At 60.8% G+C, this 27,836-nt stretch overlaps 2 protein-coding genes across 3 annotated transcripts in view; both read left to right on the forward strand.

Annotated features, from left to right (window-relative positions):
• DBNL (drebrin like) overlaps window positions 1–7,247 on the forward strand; it is a 37,181-nt gene extending 29,934 nt beyond the window's left edge. The window contains exons 12-14 of the mRNA XM_037886331.2: window positions 1,277–1,404; window positions 3,616–3,721; window positions 5,567–7,247. Of these exons, the coding sequence (XP_037742259.1) occupies window positions 1,277–1,404; window positions 3,616–3,721; window positions 5,567–5,706 (374 nt within the window). The 3' untranslated portion in view covers window positions 5,707–7,247. The remainder of the gene's footprint in view (window positions 1–1,276; window positions 1,405–3,615; window positions 3,722–5,566) is intronic.
• An 8,419-nt stretch (window positions 7,248–15,666) lies between these two features.
• LOC102931862 (matrix metalloproteinase-17) lies at window positions 15,667–27,802 on the forward strand. Of its 2 annotated transcripts, XM_043536254.1 has the most exons (12): window positions 15,667–16,570; window positions 16,705–16,827; window positions 18,150–18,545; window positions 19,035–19,167; window positions 20,070–20,235; window positions 21,616–21,899; window positions 22,003–22,179; window positions 22,627–22,717; window positions 23,617–23,699; window positions 24,611–24,763; window positions 25,092–25,349; window positions 25,650–27,802. In XM_043536254.1, exons 3-12 carry the CDS (start codon window positions 18,360–18,362, stop codon window positions 25,934–25,936), a joined length of 1,818 nt encoding a protein of 605 aa, XP_043392189.1. In that variant the 5' UTR covers window positions 15,667–16,570; window positions 16,705–16,827; window positions 18,150–18,359; the 3' UTR covers window positions 25,937–27,802. The 2 variants fall into 2 exon arrangements, with proteins under 2 accessions (XP_043392189.1, XP_037742351.1); XM_037886423.2 differs by lacking the exon at window positions 16,705–16,827.
• Window positions 27,803–27,836: the final 34 nt, after the last annotated feature.

Genomic DNA, 27,836 nt, shown 5'->3' on the forward strand with positions numbered 1-27,836 from the left:
CCTCCTTCCCTCTTCCAGTGCCTGATTTGGTTAAGATGGAGCTTGTCCCCTTTGAATAGGCTCCCCCCGCCAGTTCTGCATCTAATAAACTTAACCTCTCCTCTCAACATCATCATCTACCCCTTGAGATTCTGGAGCCCCCCCGTCTAAGTGGCCCTGCATATGGAACCAGAAGCATTTCGAGAAGGTCACAGCAGAGCACTTGAACTTTAAGCTGCCTCTGTAATCATCTAAACGTAGCTTCCAGGAGTTTTTCTTTTTTATCATTCCTTACATCGACACAGCCATGGACGCAGGCTTCTCCCTAGCACCCTCTAGTGCCTTGAAATGTCCCCCTAATGACCCTGTCTGCATGCAGTTTGGCTGTAGGGGCAGACAAGAACAAACCATGGTCAGCAAACGCGATTGCTGACAACCCCGCTACACCACACCTGCATTTCATCAGGTAGACTTGGCCTAAAGGTTTAGATGTCTCCCGAGACCCACCACCCTTGTCCTGGTGAGGAAGTCCCACAGTGGCTCTGACAGTTTCCACTCTCAGCTCTCTGAGCAGACTGGATACAATAGTAGAAAATGCTGTATAAGGTCCCACGCTTGTATAGCCCCGGGAGAGCGGCTGGAGGATCTGATAAAGCTTGTCCATTTCCAGTTTCTGTGGTTCTCTGACCCTTTTCTTCTTCCCACACCCCATTCTTTTGCCCATTCCCCTTCCTCATCTCCAATCTACCAAAAAAGCATTGCTAAAATCATTACTCTCCAGCTCCATCGCCCCCTCCTCTAACTCCTCCTGGGCTCTAGCGCACGCTCCTTGTGTTCATCTCTGTGGCCCAATGTGATCTTACCCGCCTGTTCTCAGGTCTCCTCCCTTCCTCCTTGCTCCCTGTCTTCCTGTTACTGGGGCTGGTTCGGAGGTGCTTTCCCCCCAGCCCTTTACAATTTTTTTTGAGGCAGTGGGGGATGAAAACTGGAAAATTTTGACAAATGGATTTTTTGGCAACATTTTCCTTTGGACGGGGAGCTATTTTCCGTACGAAATAAGTGTTAACCAGCCCAACCCCTCTCTCCGAAACTCAGAGGGATGGAAGGAGCTGTAAGCTGTCAACCCTGATGCACTGATCATTTCCTCCAGGTCCCCCCTTCTGCATGCCCGCGTCTGATCGTCTGTCTACGGGTCAGAGCTTGGTTCAGAAAGCTGACTGGCACGTGGCTCTGACGGGAGGGAGGGGCCAGTGTGTGAGGGGATTGACACCACAAGGTGTTCTGCATTTCGTTCCAGGTGACACTGCTCTGCAGGACACCAGGTACAGTCCAGTCCCCCCGGTGTCCCAGCTGCAAGTGGAAGAGGACGCTCTGTACGAGGAACCCCCTGATGAGTCTGCTGTCTACGAAGAGCCCCCCGCTCAGGTGGGTTTCATCACGGAAACAGGGGTGTTTGGCTCAATCTGTTATACACGAAGAAGATTGAGATGACTAGATCACGGCCTAGAAGTATGTTCGGGGGGCTAAGTTCCCTGTAAGGTGTGTGCCTGCGTGGCCGTGCAGGAGGCCACCAAGGGCCACGCACCGAACTCCCCCCAGCCCCGGAGCTGCTGCGGCGGGGGAAGAGAGCTGGGGGGAGTCCCCTCTCCCCACTGCTGCTTCGGGGCAGCCTGCACCCCAGGCCCCTCATCCCATGCCCCAACCCAGAGCCCACATCCCCAGCTGGAGCCCTCACTCCCCCACACCCCAACCCCCTGCCCCTGCCCTGAGCCCCCTCCTGCACCTTGAACCCCTCATCCCTGACCCCACCCCAGAGCCCGCACCCCCAGCCAGTGCCCTCACCTCCTGCACCCCAGCTCTGAGCCCCCTCCCACACTCCGAACCCCTTGGCCCCACCCCCACGACACGTCACCTCCATATTGGTGCACATAGCAAAATTCATTCTGCACATGGATGGGAAAAATTGGAGGGAACATTGACAGAGGGAAAAGATATCTGTCTGCAGAGAGCTCTATTACCTAGCAGACAAAGGTAAAATCTAGCAAGATCCCAGGGATGGGAGTTAAAACTTCAGACAAATAACTGGAAATATGGCACAAATGTTGTAATAATGGGGGTAACTGACCAGTGGAACAACCCACCTAGGGATGTGGTGGATTCTCCATCACTTCTGATCATTCAATCAAGATTAAATCCCTTTTTCTTAACACTCTTAAAGCTCAGCCAGGAATCTCTTGGTGGTGGTCTCTGGTCTGTGATTTGCAAATCAAACTCGAGGATCATAATGGTACCTTCTGGCCTGTAGAGTTACAAAGTCACTTCTTAAAGGTTTTGTTACTTGTTTCTAAGCTTTTCTGGGTGGAGTCATGTATAAAGATTTGTTTTCTCTTGATTGCGGGTAAATACTTTCCAGGCTTGGGTTTAGCAGAAGATGATTCCTAATTTGTGGTAGTTTTTCCACTCCCGTAGTGTGAATGTTTCAGTTTAAAGCATCAACCTGTAGTTGCATACGGTGGGTTGGTAAATGTTGCATAGATAGTATCGACAAGCTTAGTGTGAAGCTGGAGAGCTCTCCTCCCTTGGGCAGTATCAGCCCAGATCAAACTTCCTTTTTCTTGTGTTGCAATCCCTCTTTGTGCAGTTAGAATGTCAGTGCTTCTGGTACTGCCTTTTAAACTGCAAGTTTCATCTCCTTTGCTATTTGGCACTAATGCTCGTTTAGAAACATTGAGAGGATTTTTCCATAGCTGGCATTTTTATGATTCCTGCATTATTTTTGGTGTCTGGTCCATATTTTCTTGAGGTTTTTACAGATTTTGTAGTTCAGTGTAACCTAGTTTGATCTCTCCAGGGTACTTCTCTGCCCCCCTGTGGGGTAGTATCTCAGCACCTCACAATCACTACTGGATTTATCTATCTTGACAGCACCCCATGAGGTAAGGCAGTGCTATGATCCGCATTGTCCAGGCCCAGAGAGAGACTCAGGGTCCCTTCCAGCCCCGCATTTCTATAATTCTGTGACAAGTGGCTTGTCCAGCGTCATGCAGGGAGTCTGTTGGACCCCAGTCTCCGACGTCCCAGGCTAGTGCCCTAACCCCTGGGTCATGCTGCCTCTCTGATTTGTGTCAGGATGGGATAATGTAGCTGTGGTCCAACAAGCAGAGCCATCTGTGCCTTTCTGTTGTTGTCAGGTTTGCCATTGGGCAGTGAGTTCCACTCCTGCCCTTTGGGGAGGTGAAACATAATCTGCCTGCGGAGAACCCTCTTGTTCTTCTGTTGGGGACAGAGACCAATATTTGAATGGTTGCGTGTGTTACAGGGGTGTTTGTTCGCATGGGGTGGTCTGGTGTGTGTCCCCGTAGCACAGTCCTTATAACATGACTGCAGTTTGCGAAGAGACTGCTACCTCCATTCCTCTCAAGGCCGGGAGCGGATGGTGGAAAGTGCCGGCGTAGAGGATCTGTGTGTGGCACTGGGTTGTTTGCCTTGTTTGGAGCAGTGGGAAAGAGCTAGGTTGCTCCACATTGACACCGGTCTTGACAGCTGGGCTTCCGAGTTAGTGCTGCCCATGGCACTCCAATAGTAAATGCAAAATCATTCACGTTTAACATGGTCTGTTTCCATTTGCCTTCAAAGGAACAGCTTGAAGATGCCAAATACGAGTATGCTGTGGAGTACCAGCAAAGGCCAGACTTGGAGGGGAAAGGCTTATGTGCCCGAGCGCTGTACGACTATCAGGCTGGTACGTGGCTTCCTTTATCTCTCTGTAATCCTGACTGACAGCCCTGTGGTCTCCATATCACACACGTTCCCACCCCAGTGCCTCTCAGTCTGCACGCACTCACCTGCACTCGGGGAGCCTGGGAAAGTCCCACCCGGATCCTGTGCAGCGATGCAGATCCAGACGGGTGATGGAGCCTGGCGTAGTTCAAAGCACAGCAGTGCCGTGAAGTAACTTCCTTTGGTGATCAATTGCCACGCACAGCTGTGAGTGCAATGCAGCCTTGCTGTGCAACAGTGACTTTCCTGCAGCCTGTATCCAAAAACGATGCAGTTTTTGTTGCCGTCCCTTCCACTCCTGAACTCCCTACCCCTCTTACCTTCCCGGTCTCTCTCCTCTGGCTCCTTTCCCTCGGCCTCCGAGAACACTGGACCAGATTCTCAACTTGTGTAAATCACAGTAGCTTAGTGGATGTCAATGAGCTTATGACATTTTGATGATCTAATCCATCATTTGATGGATTCATCATATGAAGAGAGGCTGAGGGAACTGGGATTGTTTAGTCTGCAGAAGAGAAGAATGAGGGGGGATTTGATAGCTGCTTTCAACTACCTGAGAGGTGGTTCCAGAGAGGATGGATCTGGACTGTTCTCAGTGGTAGAAGAGGACAGGACAAGGAGTAATGGTCTCAAGTTGCAGTGGGGGTGGTTTAGGTTGGATATTAGGAAAAACTTTTTCACTAGGAGGGTGGTGAAACACTGGAATGCGTTACCTAGGGAGGTGGTAGAATCTCCTTCCTTGGAAGTTTTTAAGGTCAGGCTTGACAAAGCCCTGGCTGGGATGATTTGATTGGGGATTGGTCCTGCTTTGAGCAGGGGGTTGGACTAGATGACCTCCTGAGGTCCCTTCCAACCCTGATATTCTATGATTCTATGATTTTCTGCTACCCTTAAAATATGGCTCAGCTCTGAAAAGTGACGGTCAGGCTGGCACCATAACAAAGAGGAAAGCACCCAAAGTGACGTAGGTTCCTAAGCGAGTCAGGTGCTTTTGAAAATTTTACCCCCTAAGCCCTGCTTTAAATACAAATCACCATGCAACCATGACAGCTCCACAGATACGGGGCCTCCAGATTCATTGACCACAGAAAGCAATCCTCGATAACATAGCAAGAGGGGGGAAAATGAGTCCACAGTGAGTCTGTGTTTTGCCAGCGGATTCCAAACAAAACCTCTGACGCGTTTCGTAAAACTTTCAAGACCCCTCATGACCTATCCCCACCCGACCTAGTGTCTCTTATTCAGTATCGAAAGGTTGGCTCCCACCTTCAATCCGCCCGTGATCCCAGCCTCCATCGCCCACTGGTTAAATTTTTAAACAAGCACTGTTTGTGCCTTCTCCTATGCTGCCCCTCAGGTTGGGAGAAGTGCCCCATAAACACAGGCAAAACTCCCTCATCCACCTTCAAATCCCTCCTTAAAATTCTGCTTTGCTGTTATGCCTGCAGAATACTTGACAATGGTTAAAGCTGCTGCCTAGCATGATAGGGTCCTGCTCCAGGACTAGGGCTCCTAGGAGTTACAATAATACAAATAAGAGTGTTTCTCACAGACGGATTTTGTGCAGGGCACCAAAAATGCCATTAAAGGGGAAGAGCAACCTTAGGCAGCCAAGGGGTTTAGGGATGGAGAGCTTTTAGGGATGGTTAAGATTTCCATTTTTAATATTAGATTAAAACAAAAATAGGGAGCTTTTCACACTAAAAGGAGAGGGAAAGGAGTTGTGACCAGATGTCCTTGTATTTTCCCCAATAGTTTGTGGGACATCAGTTAGCTTCTGACCTTCCCCTGCTCTGTCTCTTTCCAGCCGATGACACGGAGATCTCTTTTGACCCTGAGAACATCATCACCAATATCGAGATGATCGATGAGGGCTGGTGGCGTGGCTATGGCCCAGACGGCCACTTCGGCATGTTCCCTGCCAACTACGTGGAACTGATAGAATAAGTGGCCCGTGGGGGAAGGAGGATGGGGAGCAGTTACTCCTAAAAGTGGCTTGATGAAATCTGATTCTTCAGCGTTTAAATTGTGTGGCTTTTAAGGCGTGACGTGCCATACCCTGCTCCCCTGGCACCAGGGCAGAACCCAGCAGTGCTCTGTTGGCCTCTTTCCCTTCAGCTTAGCTGGCACTTCTTGGTGAAGGTCTGAAATGAGCCTTGGCCACTTGCATAACTTACCTACATGTTTCACTCAAAAGCTGAAACCTTTTAAGGGGGAGGGACGGATGACTGCTCCCTACCTGGCGTTCAGGAAACAAGTGCCCCCACTTCAGAACAGGGGTCTCTCGTGGAGGGAAAGGGCCCCCCAGCCAGATCCGCGAGGGAATGGTAATCAGACGGGCTCCACTTTAATATGCCGTATGGCTCCGTAACCAGCATGGATCTGTCACTGCAGGGTTAATGCTGCAAAGAGCGACACCAAGCAGTCGGGCAATGCGCGAGTTAGCGTTTTGGCTAACTCGTCTCCCTGCGCACGCTCTATTAAATTATACGTCCTACAGTCTCGCCAGTGCGGCTGCACGGGTGGCGCGAGGTCAAGTTACCGTTGCTCGTAGAATCCTGACTTTTGCATTTCCTGCTGTCTGTGGGGCTCCAGCTCGCAAACTGCCCATTGTACTACGGCACGGTTTGCATTTAGTTTCCACTGCGTGTGAGGTGGGAATGGAAAGGATGAATCCCTGTCGCAACTCAACACTATGGAGCTGTGCAGCTGCTTGTCAGGCTGTTGCAGCATCTTGTACAATTCCTTTAGGGCAGTGGTCAGTTGCAGAACTCGGCTATGGATATTTGCCATGCATGCATAGGAACAATATTTCATTTATCAGTAAGTCCTCTCGGCCTCTCCCAGAGGGGTTCCTCGCCAGGGACCAGCAATGGGCGCACAGTAACCCTTTCTGTTAGCCATGGGGACCCGGGGGTGGCGTAGATTTCTCAAAGTGCACAAAGTCGTCTTTTCCCCAAAGGAGACTCTTTTGGGAAATTGAGCAAGGCAAACCTCGAGATTTGTAATGAACCCTACCTCCTTAATCACGGTGTTCCCTGCCTTATATATAATCCAGTAACTATCACTGTGCCCTAGAAACAGTGGGGATCCTAACTCAGCTATTCCTACCCTCCCTCTTTCCTACTACAAGTTTTCCTCCCTTATGTTGCTATAACAAACAAACAAACATGGCTCGAAAGACGCTGGAGCCCGTATTCCCCAGCTCTGTCTTGCCCCCTCCCGGCTGCTCCCTCTCCCTGAAGCTGCAGAGAGAATGTCCTGGCTGCTCCAGCCCGGACTCCTCCCACCCCAGGACTCTCCAGCTGCAGGGAGAACTACTCCAAGCTGTTTCTGTGCCGTGTGGGCTCCGAAAGCCGTGTGTTGCTTCCTTCCCGTCTGCTCATCCTGCCGCACCAGCCTCTTGGGCTTGTGTCCGTGTGGACTTTCTCTCTCATCTTTTCCCTTTGGAGTGCTGATGGAAACAATAAAGGGCTTTTCTGTGGTGATGGCTGCAGCCCGTCGCTGGGGTGTCACTGACCTTTAGAGTTGTTGGTTACGGGGCTCATCAGTGTGTTGGGGCTTCGATTGCACCCTTCCTTCTGTTCTGGTCAGAACCTCCTGCTGACGGTGGAGGCTTCGCATTTGGATACAGGCTTGGGGCAGGCAGAGCCTGTGGTGTTTAATCAACAGTTTGAATCTTAAACAAGAACTTGTGGCCATATGAAATGCTTTACTCTGGTCCCGTAGCCTCCTGGGCTTGGCCCGTCCTTGGAAACGTTTCCGCTGTCTGCCTCAGTCCGTCCTGTTTAGGCTGGACTCCGTATAGCGTCTCCAGCAGTGGGGGCCTGCATTTGTACCTGCTTAGATTGCCAGCTGCTTGATTCTCAGGCTCTCTCAGAGATGCCTGACCACAACCGTAACAGTGTGACCGCCTGGGCCTATTGCAACACCTCGCTCTCGTCCAGTATTTCTCTTACCTGCATAGAATAGCTCTGGGGGAAGGTGTCTCCCCCATCCTCCTCTACCGGGAAGACTGATGGAAAGAAGTCATTCGGCAGCAGCGTGGCCTAGGGGGATGGAGCACTGGACTGGGACTCAGCAGACCTGTGTTCTATTCCTGGCTCTGCAGTTAGCCTGCTGGGTGAATTTAGGCAAGTCACATCCCTGCTCCATGCCTCGGTTTCCCCATGAACAAGTCATCAAGATTGGCATCTTTGCTCCAGAGGTTGGGGGACTAAGGTGAAACAAAAGCTGTCCTGCAAGCTAGGGTGGAGATGGATAGTGCTTTAGTGGGACAGGTGGTGCAGTGAGAGAAGTGGCAAAGGAAGCAAAAGTGGAGGGAGTGAATCCAAGGATGGGAGGGGGAGGCTGCTGTGGATGGGGTCCTTAAAGGCCGGGGACAGGGTGAGCAGTGTAAAAGGGAATGGAATGGCTACCAAAAGGGAGTTGAGTTTCTGAGAGGTCTGTTGGCCTAAACTTTCATTTCTGTGGTTTTGTGGCTTCAAGTCAGGGTTGGTACATACATAACATGCCAAGTTGCTTCACAATGTACGGGGTGTGCATGTGTTTGCATGCCTACAAACCCCCCCCCCCCCTCCCCCAAACACACTGCTTTAAAAGGGCCAATTTCCCAAAGCGGAAAACAACTTCTGAGCAAAATCAATTGAGAGGAAAATGTTTGAACAACAAAGTTGAACAAGAACTGGGAGTTAAAAAATACTTAGCTAGTTGCTCAGACGACCACAATTGTGTAATCCCGAAAGACGGTTTGTTTTGTTAAAAAGGCATCCTGGGTAAGCAGAGAAGTGAAAGCACCAATAATAAACTACATCTAGCTAAACAAGTGGGGAAAAGGGGAAATGGATTGCCGTGAACATAAATTAGCAGTTATTCAATGTATAACCCAATTCGTATGAGACGCTGAAACCACCTGTGGCTGGCAGGGGTGGCACAAGAACATGGGACAGTCAAACGAAAAGGTGGGAAATTGAAAACCAGTAAGAGGAAATACTTTTTCAAGCGGCATGATTAGGCTGTGGAACTCACTGCCACAGGATGTTGTGGGGGCCAAGAATGTAGCTGTATTTGGTAAGAGATTGGACATTTATATGGCTGATGAGAACAGGTAGAGTTAATGCTAACTCCAGGAGTTCTTTGAGTAGTGTTCCCGTGGGTGCTCCAGGGACACATGTGCCTCAAGACCTCGACTGGAGACTTTCTGCTAGCAGTGTCCATTGGGCCTTCGCATGCGCTCTGTACAGCCTCATGTGATGCACTGAAGGCAGAGGACTGCGGGTGAACCACCGTCCTCCGTTCCTTCTCTCCTGCTTCGCCCTGGGACGGAGCCCTAGGGTGTCCCCCTTGTGCATGCCTCAGCTTGTTCTGCAGTTGTTTTCACTAGGTTCATGTTAGTTTTCACTATAGGATTAGGTAGTCGTGAGAGGCTGTCGGAGCATGCCCTTGCACCTGCTTTGGAACTGTGTCAAGAGATCCCCTCGTACCTCGATCTCTGGACAGATCCAGCACCCCTTCGACTTCAGCCCAGGTCTCCTGTAAGAAGGGGGAGGCTGCGGAGGAAAAGGAGTTTGGTCTCCCACCCACAAGGAGCTGGCTCTTAGTAGCCTCCTGTCGTAGTCTCCTGCTACGGAGTCAGAGGCGTTGACCTCTTGGGTCGGGCCTGTGGAGGCCCAAGACCCTTCTTCCTCGGGTACCACACTGTGACAAGGATCCTCCTCCACACCAGGGATGGTGAGAGCAGCTCTGAGTGCCACCCCTTCTCCTATATGGCACCCCCCCCACCAAAGGCCAGACTGATCTTTGGGCTGCAAAGCGGCAGCCATTTGTCAGACCTCTGGCCCCATTGCAGAGAGATACGGGTTAGGCAGTCCCCTCTACCAACCCCCCAGTGCGAGGAGACCTTTGAAGACTAGGGCGGCTAAGACCCACTCGAAGAAGAGGAGGTTTCTCATGCTGGGCAGTCGCTGTACTTCAAGATGTCCCCTTCTGGGTGCTCCGCTCCCCACGCTCCTTCCCCCCTGCTTTGGACTGTTCTTCCCTGGACGTCCGGCTGCAGGAGGACCTGAGCAGATGGCCGGTGCAGCCCTAGCTACCCGGGCTGAGGTCGCATGGAGCGGAGGTGCTGGCTGAATGGACACGGCCAGTGGAAGATCTCCCAGCCACGGCTCGAGAGGCACCTGCGCCCCGAACTGGAGACCCCCAGGGGGACCCATGGCGGAGACTTAGTTACTGCCCAGGGTGAGGAACCTCATCGTGTGTGTGTGTGTGTTGGGGGGGGGGGTTCCATTTTCATACTTCAGGGCCTCAACTAATTTCTATTAGGGATCAGCATGAGACCGAGGTGGGGGACAGATTATCCCCCATCTGCTATTCTGGCATTTCTTGCACTTCCCTGGGAGACATCTGATGGGCCGTGGTCAGAACACGGGGCGGGGTGGCCCCTGGGCCACTCCAGGCTGGTAACTCCTGGTGGGGGGGGGGAGGCAATGCAAATAATGATTTTAGAAGATATTGGGAGCAAAATAAGGGCTGGCAGTAGGCTAGGGTCATTGCTAGAGGGAGAGGATGGAAATGCCAGTGAACTGCCGGGAGAGACTGGGCAGAGGGGCTGGGGGACAGAGAGAACGGTGAAGCCAACGAGCAGGGAGAGAAAATGTTGCTTGGAGACACGGGGAAGAGCAGCCTCTGGCCTATACCCAGCTCTGGGCTCTGCCAGGCTTCCACGCCTGGCTCTGGCCCAGCTCACCTGCTGACCCGAGGTGAGTCTCAACCCCACCTAGTGCCTCAGTTTCCCCTTCTTACTGGGGCTAACACTGGGTGGGCTCCTGCGTGGGGGAGAGCAGGGTCAGGCCCTGGCAGGGGATGCGTCCACAGGAATTGGGCTGAAGGGGGCAGAGACGCTTGCTTGGCATCTCTGACTCAGACCCCCGTGGGGCTCACGCTCTTCATCACCTCCCCGCCCAGTTCCTTCCCCAGAGACCCACCAAGAAATGCCATTATCCTGGCATGACAAGACCCCCTGCCCTCAGCCCAGAGCCTTATGGCCCCAGAGTGCCAGGGGGGTGGAGGGGGGTTCAGATCCACCACCCGGGGATGGGGGGAAAGGGGGTTGGGCAATTGCTCTTTTATTCATTTCTGCCCCCCCATTGCAGTCACTCCGCTGCCCCTTGCCCTGTGCTAGGCCCCAGCATGGCCTTGCTCCCCCCACGCTCCAGCCTGTGGCCGTGGGGTCGGAGGCAGGTTTGGAAGTCATTGGCCCCCCCAGGCCTTTCGGCTAGACTCGGCCAAGGATGCCCAGGCTGGAGCGGGTCAGTCCCTGCGAGCTGGTACGCGGGGGTGGCAGCAGCTGGCGTGGGATCGAGTTAACGGGGTCAGGCGGCGCAGCAGAGAGAGCAAGAGGGATAATCGGATTGCGGCCTGGCCCTCCATTTCATTTCCTCCGCCCCAGCCCGGGGAGCCCTTCCCCGGGGACCCCCAGCCAGCTGCAGAGAGGCCATTAGGCTAATAGCAGCCCCGGGGGCTCGGCACAGCCCCTCCTCCCCCTTTCATTACAGGGAGTGCAGCGCTGCTAGATGAGCCCAGGCCTTAGCCCCGGAGGCCAATGCCCCCCCGTTTATCCCCAGGGGACCGTGACAGGGCGGGAGCCCGGCTCCCGGCCGCCCTGAGAACGGGGCAATCACCGCACTGGGGTTACACAGCTCCCCAAGGCTGGGGACTGGCACGGCCCCACACAGCCCGAGGGCTGGCTCTCCCTGCTAGCTGGGAGGGTGGGGAGGTGGGGTCTCGGGGACTCAGGGGTAGGATCTGTGCAAAGGTGAAGGGGTGGCAGTGTGCCCCCTCCCAGGCCGGGCCTGCAGGGCCCGATACTGACTCCAGGGCTGGGTAGGATGGTCTGGCTCTGCTTCAGTGGGCTCTGTGGGGCTTTGCAGGGGCACGGTCTGCCCTGGCCATGCCCCCTCTCGTCCCTTCCTCCTGTCCCCCTCTGCTCCATGCCCGCTCCACCCCCTGTGCCCAGGGCTGCTGGAGCAGCAGCGGGGAGCTGGTGGGCTGGGCTCTGCCCTCCCCGTGGAGGGTGTTTGCGCCTCCTGCTGCCCCCTGGCACAAAGGGGCCCCAGTGCAGATGGCTCAGGCCCTCGGCCTGCAGAGGCCTCTGGGCCTGCACCCCCTCTTAGCGCTTCTCGGGCCGCCGGTGACCCTGCAGCCTGCACCCTGTGGCCCTGATATGGGATTCCCCTGCTGTCTGCAGGGTCCGTGTCGGGGGTGCCCGGGCTGCCTGGCTTGGCCTCCCCACAGGGAGGGGCCCCCCTCAACGAGGCGGCCCCTAATGCGTTTCCAGCCAATGTGGCTGTCAGCTCGCATTGCTGCAGGGCTGGCCGGCGCCCACGCGGCTCCAATCCTCTTAAAGGGATGAAGTGGCATAATCCGGCGTGGGCAGGGCATCCCCCTTCCCCCTGCAGGGGTTCAAACATCTGGAAAGCCACGGCCCTCCCATTGCAAAGCCTGGGGGGATTCTCCCGGGCGGGGAGGGAGTTGGCAGCCTGGCTCCATCTCTCTGCTTCCCCTCCTGGCAAGCCGCATGGGGCGGGAGCTGAGGCCGGACGCAGCTCGTTGCAGCCGTGGCCACTGCATCCTTGCAGGCACCCCCCTGGCCCAGTGTCTTTCTGACCAACAGCTGCTGGCTTTGCTGCTGGAGACCACGGCCCCCACGCACAGCTCCCCATAGCATCCCCCAACCACCTACCAGAGATTTCTGGCCCCAAATCTCCTGCCCTGGGATGAACTCGGGGCTTGGAGCAGCTTTCTTCAGTGGCATGATTGTGTGTCCCCCGCCCCCACGGTAACCCCAGCCAGGATTTTCAATCTGGCTTTCCAAGTCCCAAACTGTCATAACCTCGCCTAATCGCCGTTACTCTTCAGCTCCCTGTCTGCCCACGCTGCCGTCCAGCCTGGCCCCGGCCCTGCCGCCCCCTCCCGTAGCCCAGTGCCCCCTCCTCTCCCTGCCGCCCCCTCCTGTATCCCTGCTGCCCCCTCATGTAGCCCTGCCACCCCCTCCTCTCCCTGCCGCCCCCTCCCGTAGCCCAGTGCCCCCTCCTCTCCCTGCCGCCCCCTCCTGTATCCCTGCCGCCCCCTGCTCTCCCTGCCGCCCCCTCCTGTATCCCTGCCGCCCCCTGCTCTCCCTACCACCCCCTCATGTACCCCCAGTGCCCCCTCCTCTCCCTGCCACCCCCTCATGTTACCCTGCTGCCCCCTCACCCCTCCCTGCCCCCCCCCACGTATCCCTACAGTCCCCTGCTCTCCCTGCCACCCCCTCCTCTTCCTGCCGCCCCTCAGGTATCCTTGCTGCCCCCATACATGTCTCTCCTTGACCCCCTTCTGCCTCCCCCGCCCCTTGTCTCTCTGCCATACCTGCTGCCTTTGCTCTACCTCCCCTCCACCCCCGGCCATCCCACCTGCACCCCGGCCCCTTTCTCTCCCCTCTCCCAGGAGGCCATGTGGCCTGCTCCATCCCTTAGGTGCCACCTGCAACCATGCTAGCTAAACCACTCGTGCCCGTGTGTGTGGACGGCTTGAAGCTGGCTCGGCTCCGTCCGGTTCGCGTTGTAACCTCCGGCAGGAGCAAAGCAGGGTAAACCGTGAGCGGTTGCCTTGCTCCAGCACCTGTGGGGTGGGGGCACCGTAGCAGGAGGGGGGGGATAGTAACTTGGAAGGGGGGGGTTCTACCAAGGGGCAGTGGGACCCCAGGGGGATACGCCCTAGAGAAGGGGAAGAGGAGGAGAAGGAGACGCATAGAGCAGGGAAAGAAAAAAAAAAAAAAGCAAAGAAAAGAAATGCCCGCTGGGAGATGCAGCCCAACAGCTGCCCTGTCCCGGGTCCAGGCTGCCGCCCCCGCAAGTTCCCCCCACCCCATCCCCTTCTTTGTTCCTGGTGGCCTGGACGTTTCAGATCAGTGCCGGCGCCAGGAGCAGCCTCGGAGCCAGAGCGCTGACCTGCTGCATGTGGGGATCTTCCATGGGGCCCCCATTAGCTTCCTCCTGAGCCCCCTGTCCCGGGGAAACTCCCCCCACTGCTCTCCCATGCACACCCTGCCCATTGGCCCTGTTTGAGCCCCCTGACCTGGAGGGACAAAAGACCCCCTAGCCCCCTGCTCCCCCCTGCCCTGGGGAAAGCCCCTCACTGCCCCCCATGAGTCCCTGGCCCTGGGGAAAACCCCTCACTGCTCCCCCATTTGCCCCCTGCCTGGAGGGACCCCCCCATTGCTCCCTGGTGGTGTCCTCCTCCCCGAAGGAACCCCCTATCCAGGGAAGAGCCTTTCCCGGTTTCCATGACGCTCAGTTGAGGTTGATATTTGTTGGGTTGTTTTTCACGGAAATCCCCAGCGAGACACAATGCCCCCATAGTCCGCGTCACCGGGGGAACGACCTCCGGCCCAGCCGGGCAGAAGGCGCCTGGGAGCAGAGCAATGGCTGCATTGTTGGCTCCCTTTGTTCCTGCGCGGAAACTGGTGGGACTCCACTCGACCCCCTGCGCCCAATATAGCAGGCCCCGGGCCTGGGCTTCCTGAGTCACGGGACCCCCGTGCAACCTCTCGCAGGGTCCCCAAACGTTACAATGCCTGGGGTCCGCTCAACAGGGCCGGGAGAGGTGCCCCCCCGGCATGTGGGAGAAGCTATAGACACTGTGCCTCATTTCATCCGGGAGCTGGCTAGGGAAGGGGAGGAGGAGGGCAGGGGACCGGGCAGCCTGACGGTGCCAAGAGGAGAGCCAAGGAATTGATCAGGCCTCTCCCAAGGGGGGAATCCGTTCCCATTAATGTAAGTAGCTGGGGGCTAGGGAATTGCCATCACTCACAGCGGGAATGTGCCCCCGAGCACAGAGCAGGGCAGAGTCGTCCCCAGCCATCTCTCCCTCAGATCAGGATCTCCTGGCTCAGATGGGTTCACACTTGGATCTGATCGCTCTGCGTCCCAGCCAGCCCCAAGTCATGAGTCAGGTGGCAAAACAATCCCGGGATTGGCTCAAAACACATGCAATTTTTTAAAAATAATCACGAAGTGTCAGGGTCTTTCTATTGGCCATTGGGTTACTTGCCTGTCGGGGTCAAACTTTCCTCTGCAATCCGGAGAGCTAGGAGCTTCTTTTAAAAAAGGAAAGCTGAGATTCCCATGTGACCACCTGACTCCAGGAGCTGGGGCTTTAAGAGAGTGAAAGTGGCCATCACATCAGGCAAGGCAGGAGCACTGCCTCCTAGAGGGACAAGGGGATATTGTAGAGTTTCCCCAGCCCTCACTGGGATTCTCCCACCGCAACCTGCCCGGGCAGAGGTGGGCGAATGCTTTCCAACCCTCACAGCCACGTTTCTCCCCATTTCACAGATTTCCAGGCCAGCAGGGACCGCTGAGATCATAGTTTGAGCTCCTGCATAACTCAGGCCGGAGACCCTCCCCGGTGGCTGCTGCATCCGACTCGCTAACTCTTGGATGAGGGAGAGCGGATCTTTTAGAAAGAGACCTCCAGTCTTGATACAAGCTCTGGGTCTGAATAATGAGGCCAGGCCCTCCTGGGGCCGTGCCTCTCCTCACGGCTCAGAATCCGAGCCAGAGAAACCGAGACTCCTGCGGATGGGAAGGCGCCCCCAGTGGGACATGGTGCGCCCCCCCACACACACACTAGCCCAGCATTGACTTTGTCGTCTCGTAACCCACCCCGATCGACGAGCTCCAGTCAGAGCCTTGTGTTTCCCCAGCAAGGCCGGTTCCAGCCCCTCGCTCGGGAACTTGTCCCCTTGCCCAAGGGGGAGTCAGCACTGTTAAGCTTTCTTCGGGCTCCAGCCAGATTTCCTCCACTTTGGCAAAGGCTGGTGTCTCGGGTGAGACGCCCTGCGTCTCGCCAGGACACGGCCCCCACTCCTCCCCAGCAGGGACCCCTCGCTGTCTGCCCTACAGCCTTCTCCAGGCCCAACTGGGGCCCCAGGGATGCTGGAGCAATTTGTATCATGGGGGTGCTGACAGTCACTGAACCGCACTGTAAACCCTGCATATGATGGAAACCACTTCAAGCCGGGGGGGCTGCGCCCCCCTCCGCACCCCTAGTCCCAGCACCTCGGCCAGGACCCCACCCAGGCCTCCAACCCAACAGAGATCCACTGATCGCTGCCCCGGGTTTCTGGGGTTTTAGACAGCTGTGTCTCCATGTCCTCGCCCTCCTGGCTACTCTCCACACAGACCCACCCACCCTGCGCACTCACCATCCTGCACATACATCCACCCCTGCGCCGGCTCCTCGCCCCGTGTCTGCGGGAAGCAGGTGACCCTCCCCGGCCGGGGTGAAGCGGGTTTGGGTTGGGGGGCAGCCCCAGGGCCGGGAGGGGTGGCACAGGGAGAGAAGACAAGGGGGAGTGTCGCTTTAAGCCGCTCCCGGACACTCCCTTCCTCCCCGCCGGCCCTCGCCCTCCCCCGCAGCCCCGGCCCTGGCGAGCGGCTGGTGCGGGGCGGAGGGTCCCGGGATCAGCCTCAGCCCCGGGGAAGGAGACGCGGCGCTGGGGCTGGGCTCGGCCCGGGGCAATCCCAGCGGGCGCGGAGCTGAGAAGGGGAAGCCGAGCCCCCCCCGCCAGCAGGGCGCGGACCGGTTCCCAGCGCCGCCCGCGGGCGCAGGGCGCTTTGGCGAGCCGGGCGCTGGGGGCGCGGAGCCGGGGACGGCGCATGGGGGGCTCCTGCTGGCCGGCCGGCCCCAGGCTCGGGGAAGGGTAGCGAGCGGAGCCGGACCCTGCCCACGGCAGCGCCCCGGGGGAGCCCGGCTGCAGCCTCGGGACCAGGTGAGTGAGAGAGGGGAGGGCAGCGGGGCGAGGGTGGAGGCCCCATGCCCAGCCACCCTCCAACCCCCTCCCCGCCCCGCCTCCGACCCTCCCTCCATAGGCTGCTCCCTATCTCTCGCTGCATGTCTGTACAGCGCCTGGCACAGCCCTTCGCTCAGTCCGGCCTACAACAGGACAGTCTGTCACGAGATGTGGTAACTGAGAGTAAAGCCATCCCCACTAGCCGCAAGCCCCCAGCCGGAGACCCGGGCTGTTAGGTAATGACCACACACCCACACGTCCTTTGTTCCTTAAATGCAGCTGTGTCTGGGGTGGAGCCTCACCGCCCTTTCCAGGGGGGGTCAGGACTTCAGTTTTGGAAGCTGGGTCCGCCTGCAGCCCCAGGAACTGGGGGTGCTGGAACTGGGGGTGCAGCCACGCCCCCTGGCTTGAAGTGGTTTTCATCCTATACAGAGTTTACAATTTGGTTCAATGGCTCTCAGCGTCCCCACTCTGCAAATTGTTCCAGCCCCCCCTGCCCCTACTACCAGGCTGAAGGGCCTTCCCCACCACCCACAGGGCAGCACCGCCCCCATCACTGTGGTGGGGGCCCCGGGGCCAGCGCTGACTCAGAGGGGAGAGCCCCCCCGCTATGGATTGTTCCTAATGAGTCGCCCGTGCCCCCTAGCCCAGCCCTGTGGCAGTGTGGTCAGCGCCAACTCAGAGGGCAGAGTGCTCCCTGGGCGTGGGGGACCAGCTCCCATTCCTGGACCAACACAGCCCAGCCCCGCTGCGTCTGGGATGCCCGGCACATCCCTCGGCCCACGCTGCAGCGTGGGGTGGTGAGGCATGGCAGGAGCCGGGTACGCAGGCCTGGGGGGCGGGATGCAAGAATTGGGGCTGTCCCGGGATGACAAGCCAGCTTCCTGCGCAATTCCAAGCTTGGGGGTTCTTTCCTGTCAAAAGGGGGCAGGAAGCAAGGCCAGTCGTGGAGGTCTCCCAGCCTTGGAGCGGGGAGCAGCCTTGGACAGGGGTGTCCCCAGCTCGGGGACAGTGTCCTGGAGTTTGCAGAGGCGGGTGGCAGCAGGGGGGGCCCCTCATGTAATGTGGCACCTCAGCTAGTTACACCCTGTTTCGCCCCCCCCCCCACCAAGCTGGGGACGCTGGACGCGGGGGGTCCTGTGTGCCGGGCTGGGGAGCCTCCTGTGCCCTGCTGCAGGGGCAGCTGCCCCGGTGGGCCGGTGTCACGTACCTGGCATCTCCCAGGCCTGGCTGTCGATGTACAGCCTGGCCCCGGACTGGCGATTCTACCTGTGCCAGCTCTCTAGCTCCCCGCCGGGCTGCTGCTGGCACCGCTCGCTGTCGCGGAGCCTGGCTGCGTGGGGGCGCTCTCGGTTTGGGGTCCCAGTGCCCGGCTGCTTCCACGGGCTACTCAGGTCTGGGCAAATCCCAGGCGGAGCAGGTCCCGACCCCTGCGATCCCCGGGGCTGGCTTTGCTGCCCGCTCAGTGTCACGTCACTGGAGCTCAGGAGTGGTCCCTGGACGCTCCCTGGCCGAGCAGGGCTCCCAGCTGGGTCTCTCTGTGCCATCTCCGACGCAGGAGGCCAGGCTGTAGCTGCAGAGATGTCGGTGTCCCGGACCCCGGTGCCCACGCGGAGGCTCCAGGCAGCAGGGATTCCAGCTCCCCGGCCCAGAGGCGGCGCTCGCTGCAGGCTTGGCAGATAAAGCTGCCGAGATTGGGAGCTTCGAGGGCCCCTCGTTGCGGATCAGGGCCGTCCGCCGTGCAAACCAGGCCCGGTGCGGGAGGCGCATGGAGGCTGGAGAAGCGCCTCTGCCCGGCAAACATCCCATGGAGCCGCAGCGCCGCCCGGAGCTCAGGCGAGAGACGACGGCGCCCCCCGTCTTGGCACCAGTGGTACTGCTGCTCCTGGGGCTAGCACTGCCCGCCAGTGCCCGTCCTGTGCCCACCCCGGTGGATGAGAGCGGGGAGGTTGTGGTGAGTCCCACACAGCCATGCGTATGGGGCTGGGAGGGGGGCCCCTGATCTGTCCTCTTGACAACGTTCACTGGGCCTCTGCTTCCTTCCCCAACCTCCAGCTACCCGAGCGGCTGGGGGGGAAAGGGGTGTGGGGGCCAGGATCTCTCGCAGCACTCCCACCCTGCCCCCACAGCTCTGCTGGTGCCCCTCAGTCCCGACCCGCAGCCCCGGTTGTCCCAGCCCTGGGCACGCCACTTCGGTGTGGACGCGATGTGCGGACAAATGGGCATTGCTGTCTCGAGTCAAGGTTCGAACCCGGGCCGGGAAGGGGGTGGGGCCTTTGCTCTCCCCGGGGAGTTGGTCACTGAGGGGAGAAGTTTCTGGGGTGCCCAGCTGGGCCGGTCTGCGTCTCAGGCGGGGCCCCAGGGCCAGTGGCTCCGAGAAGCCGAGCGGGCCGGGTGCTTGCGACGGTGTCACTCTCCCGTCTGTGTGTGTGCCCCTTGCCAGGCCTGGCTGACGCAGTACGGCTACCTCCCCCCCGCCGATCCCGTCACCGGCCAGCTCCAGACTTGGGAAGCCGTGACCAGCGCCATCCGTGTGATGCAGCGTTTCGCCGGGGTCCCCGAGACTGGGATCCCAGGTATGCAGAGCCTGCACCTGCCTGCAGCCCCCAGAGCCCCTCCATCGTCCCCCACTGCAGCCCCCAGGCCCTCCATCGTCCCCCACTGCAGCCCCCAGCCCCTTCATCGTCCCCCACTGCAGCCCCCTTCATCGTCCCCGCCTGCAGCCCCCATCCCTGTCCCCGCCTGCAGCCCCGCAGACGCCCATCACCTGTGACAACCTGCAGTGCTCCAGGCCAGCCTGCAGGCCCAGCCCAACCGTCACCCCGACTACACCCTGCCTTGGCCCCCGCCTGCAGCACCTGGACCCCCATTTTCCCTCTACAGGCTCCCCTCCTGGTTCTCTCATATCCATCTTCTGGTCTCCACCAGCCTCGCCTGCGTCTGCCAACCTGCTCCCGTCTGCCTGGCAACCCCTCTGCATCAGCCCATCCTTGCCCCCAGCGGCTACCCGCTCCGCTCTGTTAAGGGAACCTCCAAATTCTGTCTGTCTGGTCCGGGATCCAGCTCTCAGCTGGAAGACTCCGGCTCCTTTAACCCTCCCCTGCCACGCTGCCCTGTCGGCCCAGACGCTGCCCAGGGGCCCCCTGGATAGGATTCATTGCTGGGCCCCCTGCCTGGAGGTTGAGGGAAAGCAGCAGGCTCACCAGGACCCCTGTGATCCAGCTCGTGAGCCAGCCAGTGCCCCCCTTCACGCCAGCCCAGGGCTCTGCCATAGCTACAGGGCGATCCTTCAGGGGCACTGGGGCCCAGGCGGGTGCAGAGCGGGCTCTCCCCTAAGGCTGTTCTCCAGGAGGCAGTCTGCCTGCAGGGCTCGCTTCGCCCCCAGCTGAGAACTGACAGCTCTGTGCACTGCTGCGTCCCGGCAGCGCTCTGACCTGCCGGCCGGTGACGTGCCTGTGTTTCCCGCCACCTTGCCCAGACGATGCCACGCTGGCCCTGATCCGGACGCCGCGCTGCTCGCTGCCCGACGTGCTCCCGGGAAAGCTGCTCGAGAGGAAGAACGGGAGGCAGTGGCGGAAGAGGAGGAAAAGTCGGGGCAGGCGGAGCGCAGGCCTGGCTTGGACCAAGAGGAACATCTCCTGGAAGTAGGTACCGACCGGCCCTGGCGGCCATCAGATCCCTGCTCCCCAGCTGGCCTGGGACGTGAGGCCAACACAGACCCATCGGAGCACCTTGGAGCAAACCTCATGGCTAGGCACCCAGGGCTTTCCAGTGCCACTGCGTCTAGTGGGGTGTAGCTCGGCCAGGCTGCTCAGAGACACGCTTGGCAAAGTGTGTTAATCAGGGATTGGCTAAATAAACCGCTCCGGCTCTCCTAGCCCTAATCCGGCACTGTCCAAACTCTCACACTCTGGTAATGAAATTAACAAGGGCTCCAAAAGGCTGAGCTACTGAACGGGGTTTTTAAACCTGCCCCTAACACAAGACCCACCCCCAGACACCCCACAGCCAGAGGAAAAGTGGACAGGAAGGAAGTAACAGATCTCCAAATAGCAGTAGCTAGAGAATGGGGATAGGGGCATGGACAAAATGTGTATAAATCAACCGGGCTGAGTGGTGTTCTTGGGAGTTAAAGGAAATTGGCTAATCAATCCGCTGCATTCGCTAGCAATTAGTGTGGGGGAAGTTGGGAACGGGAAGGTGGGGGGGTACACGCCGGCTGGAACAAAGCAAACCTGGGGGCCGAGTCCTCTGAAAGGGGCAGGAACATCATCTGGCAGGTACAGAGACCGCCAGCTCTTTGGTGCAGGGGCTGCCTTGGCTTTTAGTTCTGTGTTTGTGCAGCGCCTGGCACAGGGGGGTCAGGTGATGCTGAAGTGGGAGCTGGGGGTTGGCGTCAGCTGGGGGAGCCGGGAGCCGACGCAAAGGGTCTTGGAGAGGTTAGACACGCAGGCAGGAGATGACAACCAGCACAGTATCGCACGGAGCCGTGCAGAGAGGCCTGCCCAGCTGTGCCCGTGGACGCGCTGAGTGGAAAACCAAGGGCTTTGATCCGCAAGAATCCACGCTGGTTTCCCCACAAGGCCCTGGGCTTTCCCTGTTAAATGCCAGAGACCCGAATGGACCCAGGAAAATGGAGACAGTGACACCAGGGCCTTCGCCCATATTAGGGGGTGCAAAACTGCCGGGTCTCAGAGCCGCTAGCTCGCTCCCGGTGCACGGGCTGCTGCGGGTTCACCCTGGTGCAGCCCCCCCCGTGACAGCGCCCCCCTCGCTCTCACCACCTCGCTCGCGTGGATTGTTGCTGCAGGACGCAGAGGCACCTGCTGGGCTGCACTTTCGCCCCACGCCCGAGCAATGGGGCACCGGCGGAGCTGCGGGGGGGCGGGAGCCGAGGACTGGGCTGGCAGGGGATGCGGGTCGGGAGTGAGGGGCACTGGCGGAGCTTGGGGGGGTGCCCGTTTCCTGACCGTGGGGCTGGCCCCGGTCCCCGTGGGCCCCTCTCTTGGCGCTCCGCCTGGCAGGGTGAAGACGTACCCGCGGGAGGCGCGGCTCAGCCGGGAGACCATCCGCGCGCTCACGCACTACGCGCTGAAGGTGTGGAGCGAGGCCGCCCCGCTCACCTTCCACGAGGTGGGTGGATCCGGCGCCGACGTCTCGGTGGAGTTCCTGCACCTGGACCACCGGGACGGCTACCCCTTCGACGGGCCGGGGGGCATGGTGGCCCACGCCTTCTTCCCCGGGGACCCGCAGCGCGCCGGCCACGTGCACTTCGACAGCGACGAGGACTGGACCTTCCGCTCGCCAGGTGGGCCCCGGGACAGGGAGGGGGCGCCCCGTCTGGGCAGGGCCTGCCCGCCTCTCCCCCGCATTAGTGCCAGGCTCCTCACTCCCCCCCGTCCCCCTTGCAGATGACTACGGGACGGATCTCTTTGCTGTGGCCGTGCACGAGTTCGGTCACAGCCTGGGCCTGGCGCACTCGCCCTCCACGCGCTCCATCATGCGCCCGTATTACCAGGGCCCGGTGGGGGACCCGCTGCAGTACCAGCTGCAGGCCGACGACCGTGCGGACATCCAGAGGCTCTACGGTATGGCCCGGCGGGGCGGGACTGGGGTGGGAGCCCTCTCTGCGCGGGCCTAATGCCAGGCTGCGTCTCCAGGACGGTCTCCAAGCCAGAAGCCTGGATTTTGTTCCCAGCTGTTGCAAACAGGCCTCTGAAAGGGGACTAGCACCGGTGGGGTGGCCGATCCGGCAGGTCTGTGTCCCATGCACCGAGCGAGCCAGTGCTCAGCGTCAGCCAGCCAGCGCAGGATGAGCTGAACTCGGAGCTCGTTTTTGGGGTGCACTGCCATCTCCCAGGAGAGCAAGCAGTGTGGATAAAGCAGCTGTCGGGGTGGGGCTCGGAGCGGCTGCTGCCCGGCGAGGCTGCACTGACCCGCAGCTCGTTGTGTGGGGCTGAGAACTAGCTCGGTGCAGGATGCGGCGGCTGGGCTGTGGGGAGGCTGATGGCCACGTGCTCTCACCCCGCATCCAGGAAGCCCTGTCCTGCATTCCACAGAGAAGCCGGAGGCATCGTCGCTGCTCCCGGACCCGCCGTCCCTGCCCCACGACTTCCCTGCCTTGAGGTGAGCCGAGACCATCCCTTTTCCCTCCCCACCCTGCACTCAGACCCACGGAGCATCGCTGCCCCCTCACGCGGGTGTGGGCCTGGCCCGGCTGGGATCCCAGGGGTCAGCTAGCAGCTCCCGCTGTCCCCGGCGGGTTCCGTGGGGTATCCAGTTCATTCAGAACCGGGGAACCCCTGGTTCTAGGCCTGTGTGCTGAGCGGCCCCTGGGCGAATCTAGAGCCAGATGAATGAGCAGCACGCTGGCAAATGAAAGTCGGTGACAACACGTGCCGCAGACACCTAGCAGGGTCCTGTGTTAGCAGCATCCACTCGGGAAAGAGACCTGGGCACCCATCTCAGAGGGGTTCAGAGAGGGGTGAGGAAAACTCTTTCACACAGCGTGACGAGCCCGTGGAACTCCTTGCCACAAGATGTCAGTGAGGCCAAGAACTCCGCCGGAATCCGGCAGGGACTGGGTATTTCTGTGGATAAACTGGACTCTCCAGAGTTATCACAGTTAAGGATTATAACATTCTTTGGAAGGCCTCATAAACCTGCCCATCTCTAACGACTGGAGACCTAAAGTAGGGGACAGATTGTCCCCACCTGCAACTGCGGGATTCCTACACCTCAGGACACAGGGCGAGATGGACCTTGGATCTGACCCTGTCTGGCAAACCTAGGCCCCCGTGGGGTTTGCAGTTGGGCTGTCAGGTGGGAGTGGGGCTAGCGAGGTGCAGAGCACATGCGGGGCCCCATGGGGCGACCGGACGCAGGTACAACCTCAGCCCCAGCCTCTCTGCCAGGCTGGGGGTATTTCCGTGGCTCTGCCTGCGGGCAGAGGTTCGCGGGCCCCGTGGGAGGGCCGGAGGGGAGCCGACCGCCTGCCGCTGACGCTCTCCCCGCTGCCGTGGCAGGTCGGAGAAGGAGTTCCCGGATCGCTGCTCCTCCAGCATCGACGCCATCGCCCAGATCCGCGGGGAAACCTTCTTTTTCAAAGGTCTGTCCCTGCGCGTGGGGGGTCGGCCCACTGAACTCCGTGGGGGGACCAGCCAGCTCCCTCTGCCCCACACGCGGGGGGACGGGGACGCTGGTATTATGGTGCAGTGGGGTGACCCCGGCGCCGGTGGGACCAGCTGCCTCTTTGCCCTGTGGCGGGGGGCAGCTCCCCAGGGGAAAGCCGTGGGTCAGGCCTGTAGCAACCTCTGGCAGGGAGCATGCTCCCATGCCAGGGGGGTGGCGCTGCCAGGGGTGGGATGTGGATGGGGTGCTGTGGGGAGGGCATCCTGGCTAGCGAGGGGAGAGACAGTGTGGGGCTTCCCTTGTGCCCCTGCCCTCCTCCCCTCACCCGCCCGTGCTGCCAGACCCGCCCCCTCCCTGCCCCAGCTGCCCCTTCCCTCCCTGTTCTCTCGGGGGCCCCCAGCCCTCGCCCCGTGGGGCCCCCAGCCTGGCTGCTGTGCCAATAGCCCCATCCGCCTGGCAGCCCTGGGCCGCCTCCGTGCCCCGGGCCTTCCCCAGCTCCCAGCAGGCAGGAAAAGACCCCTTGTCCCTCCGCTCCAGGGCGCAGCCCCTCCTCCTCATGCCCCTGGCTTGGGAGAAGCTTTTCCCGAGGGGCCGGGGGGCTGAGTCTGCCCCTGGCCGAGGGGCTCTGCTCAGAGCCACCCCTGCAGCTGCCCCCATGCAACACCCGGGCGCGAGGGGCTGCACCAGCTTCACCTCTGGGTGCTGGCCATGCCAGGCCAAACCATGCCCGGTGCGGGGCCCATCTCTCCCCTGGGCCCCTCAGCGCTGCACTGCCAGGGGCTTTCCGTGAATGGGGGCCCCGGCTGTGGCATCCGCTCTCCCTGGCCTGATGCCGCTGGGCACAGGGGGCAGCCGCTAACCTCCTGTCTCCCCCCCGCCCCGAGCCAGGTCAGTACTTCTGGCGTCTGACCCACGAGCGACACCTCACCTCCCTGCGCCCCGCCCTGAGCGCGGCTTTCTGGCGAGGCCTGCCCCGCAGCCTGGGCAAAGTGGACGCCGTTTACGAGAGGCACACGGACCATCGGATCCTCTTCTTCAGCGGTGAGAGCCGGGGGCACGGGGCAGCAAAGTGACGGGCACCGCAGGGCCAGCCGGGGCATGGCGAGGAGCCGTCCTGCGCCCTGGGGGTGGAACGCACCCTCGTTCTGCCCAGCCACCCCCCAGCAGCCCACACCGGGCACCCTTGGGTGGGGCTGCAGGACAATCACAAACGATCCCCCTGCATCTCATCATCTCCTGGGGGTCGGAGCTGAGCGGAGAGGCCTCGGCAAGGGAATGGGGCCGGTCCCCCAGCTGTCTCCTGTGCCCCGTCTGCTCCCTTCAGCACCAGGCTGCCTGGCGTTTGCTCACCGCCCCCCCTCTCCTCCAGGGCCCCTCTACTGGGTGTTTAGGGACAACGGCGTGGAGGAGGGGTACCCGCGCCCCGTCACGGACTTCGGCCTGCCCCAGGGGGGAGTGGATGCCGCCTTCTCGCGGCCGCACGACCGGAAAACCTACTTCTTCAAGGGTGGGCTGCAGTGGTCCTACGACGAGGCCCTGGGGCGCATGGACGAGGGGTCCCCCACCCACACCGTGCTCGGGGGGCAGCTCCCCACCCCTGTGGACAACATGCTGAGTGGGAGTGACGGTGAGTCGCCCCCTTGCTCCCGCTCCCTGCCTCGTGGTGATTCAGCCCCTCGGTTCCTGCATGTTAAAGGGGACCCCCCCTGTGTCCCATGGAGACTCCCCAACCTGTCACTCTTCCCCCCCGCCGGGTAAAGGATACACCCCTGGGCCCTATAGATACTCCCTGCTCTGTGTCTCCAGCCCCCAGTCCCTGCGTGTTACAGGGGACCCCTTGTGCCCTGCCCTGTCCCTCAGCCCCTCTCCCCCACCCTTTAGCGGTTCGCAGAGCCCTGACGCGCTCGTGACGCCTGTCTCCCCGCAGGAGAGGTCTACGCCTTCAAGGGCAGGCAGTACTGGAAGCTGGAGTGGCACGGTCTCAAGCTGGAGAAGGGCTACCCTCGCTCCATTGCCAGGGACTGGCTGGGCTGCACCGGGGAGCTCTCCCCGCCGCTGAGCGCCCCCACCGGCCCCCCCACGGGAGCCAAGCTGCAGCCGGACTGGCGGGGCCCCCCGCTGGAGGTGGAGCGCTGCGTGTGCCCCAGCTCGGCCCCCCGGGCCGCGCTCGCCTGGCCGCTGGCCGCCCTGCTGCTGCTGTGGGGCCTCGGCTAGGCTGGCAGCCGGGGCTGCCCCCGGCCTGCGGACTAACCCTGGAGGCAGCAGGCCAGGCCAGGGGGCTGCTGGGGAACCCTGGGGGTGGGGGGCGCGCCCCCGAAGGTCGGCGCTGCAGGCCGGGTTCCGGTGCAGGGGATCTGCGGGGGTCCGAGGCCTGGGCAGCGCGAATACCCGCGAGTCAGGGCGTGCCCAGGGGCGGCCCGCTGCGCTCTGTCTGCGGGCAGTGGCATGGGACGGGTGAGCGGCCGCTAACCGCCCGCGGGGGTAGAGCCGGGGCGGGAGCACAGGCCACCTCCATTCGCTCGGGGAAAGTGCTTGTCCCTCTCCCCTGACGGACTTCAGCCCCCATGGCCGGGCGGGCGGGGGCCCAGATGGCCCAGCTGGGCCCGCGCCAGCCAGGGCCTGGCCTCAGCACCTCGGCCAGGGCCTGTCAGCTGGACCCAGTGAAGGGGGGCCGAGTGATGGGCCCTCCGTGATCCACTGACGATGATGCCAGCTCCTGCCACGGGGCACCAGCTCTCCATCGCCCTGACTTCACCCTCCATTACCCCAGCTCTCTGTCCCCTCATCTTCCGTGTCCCCATCTCCCTGACCCCCCCCCGAGCTCCCATTGCCCCAGCTCCCCCCCCTCCACGCCCCATCTTGCCTCAGGTGCCCCCGGCACTGACACCGGGGGCAGGAATGGAGGGGGGCGGGGGTGGATGCTCCACTCCAGCTTAGCTTGCAGAGCAGGAAGCTAAATTATACACCAGGTGCCCGGGGGCCTGGGCCTGCCCCACGCCCTGCCAGCTCCCAGCCGGCCTCTGTGTTCTCGTGGTGGTGCTCGGCGCCCAGGGGCTCTGTGTCCCCGGCAGCGAGAGAAAGTCCCTGCCCCACGAGCACTGCTAGCCCCCTCCGCCCTCCCCTCCCGCTTCCTCCGGGGCCTTCTCCGAGTCCCGTGAAGCCGCTGGTCCCCCTGCGGGCGCTGTGCAAACAGCCCCAATGTGCCCAAATGACCCAGGAGCCCCGAGCAGCCGCTACCGCCTGCCCCGGGATGGGACCCGGCCCTTCACCCTCCTGCCCAGAGGGGACTTCCTCCCTCTGGCCCTCCCGTGGGGTGGCAGGGTCGAAGGGGCCCCGGGAACTGCACCCTACTAGGGCAGAGCCTGTATCTGCTCAGTGCTTCTCTTGCCCAGCCCGAGCCCCGCTGGGCCAGTGCGTTCACACCCCCGGCCATGTCCCCGGGGCTGCCCTCCGGCCTGGGGGCAGAGGTGAGGCCGGGGACAGGAGCGTGAGGCCCAGAGCGGGAGCAGCCGAGAGCCAGCACTCCTGTTAGAACCATGCCAATGGCTTGGGGGCCATCTCCGGCCGGGGTCCCTGGTCCCATAGCAAGCCCCCCGCCCCCTTTGAAGCATCAGAGAGAGTTCAGAGACAGGCCCCCAGGCTGCAAGGGGCAGCTCTAGAGCAGAGAGCCCTATGGCCTCCGGTTGCCGGCTCCAGCCCCGGGCAGCCTCCCACAGGCACCCACAGCAACCGAATGTCGCTGGACTCTGCTAAACCCTGCCCCGCCTTCCCCATGAGCTCCCCAGTGCCCGGCCCCTCTCTCCGGCCCCTCTGCCTTAGCCCGCATCTGCTGAGCGGTCATGGCCTCCCGCAGTCCTCCCCTCCCAGGATCTCTCCGGCATGCGGCGGCCAAACCCCGCTCAGCCTTTTCCCAGCTGGGAGATGCTACGTTCGCTCCGGAGCTCCTTCTGCATCAGTGCCTGGGAGACGCCCTCCGATCCCTCGCTTGGGGACCCATTGTTCTCCATGTCCCTCCCCATGGGCGGCTGGCGTCTCTCAGGCCTGGACTGGTGCACACGCTCCCTGCGGCCAGGAGCTGCCGGGGCTGAGGGGGGAAATGGCACCATGCCCCGTT

This window comes from Chelonia mydas, chromosome 26 (assembly GCF_015237465.2).
Source record: "Chelonia mydas isolate rCheMyd1 chromosome 26, rCheMyd1.pri.v2, whole genome shotgun sequence".
In the NCBI taxonomy this organism is placed as follows: Eukaryota; Metazoa; Chordata; order Testudines; family Cheloniidae; genus Chelonia; species Chelonia mydas.

What these genes read in the sequence shown, in the direction of transcription:
- LOC102931862 (XM_043536254.1), top strand. Translation starts at nt 18,360, where the DNA reads ATGGAGGCTGGAGAAGCGCCTCTGCCCGGCAAACATCCCATGGAGCCG. An exon ending in ATGAGAGCGGGGAGGTTGTG is followed by an intron (nt 18,546 to 19,034) that starts GTGAGTCCCACA and finishes GCCCCTTGCCAG; the next exon opens with GCCTGGCTGACGCAGTACGG. An exon ending in CACGACTTCCCTGCCTTGAG is followed by an intron (nt 22,718 to 23,616) that starts GTGAGCCGAGAC and finishes CTGCCGTGGCAG; the next exon opens with GTCGGAGAAGGAGTTCCCGG.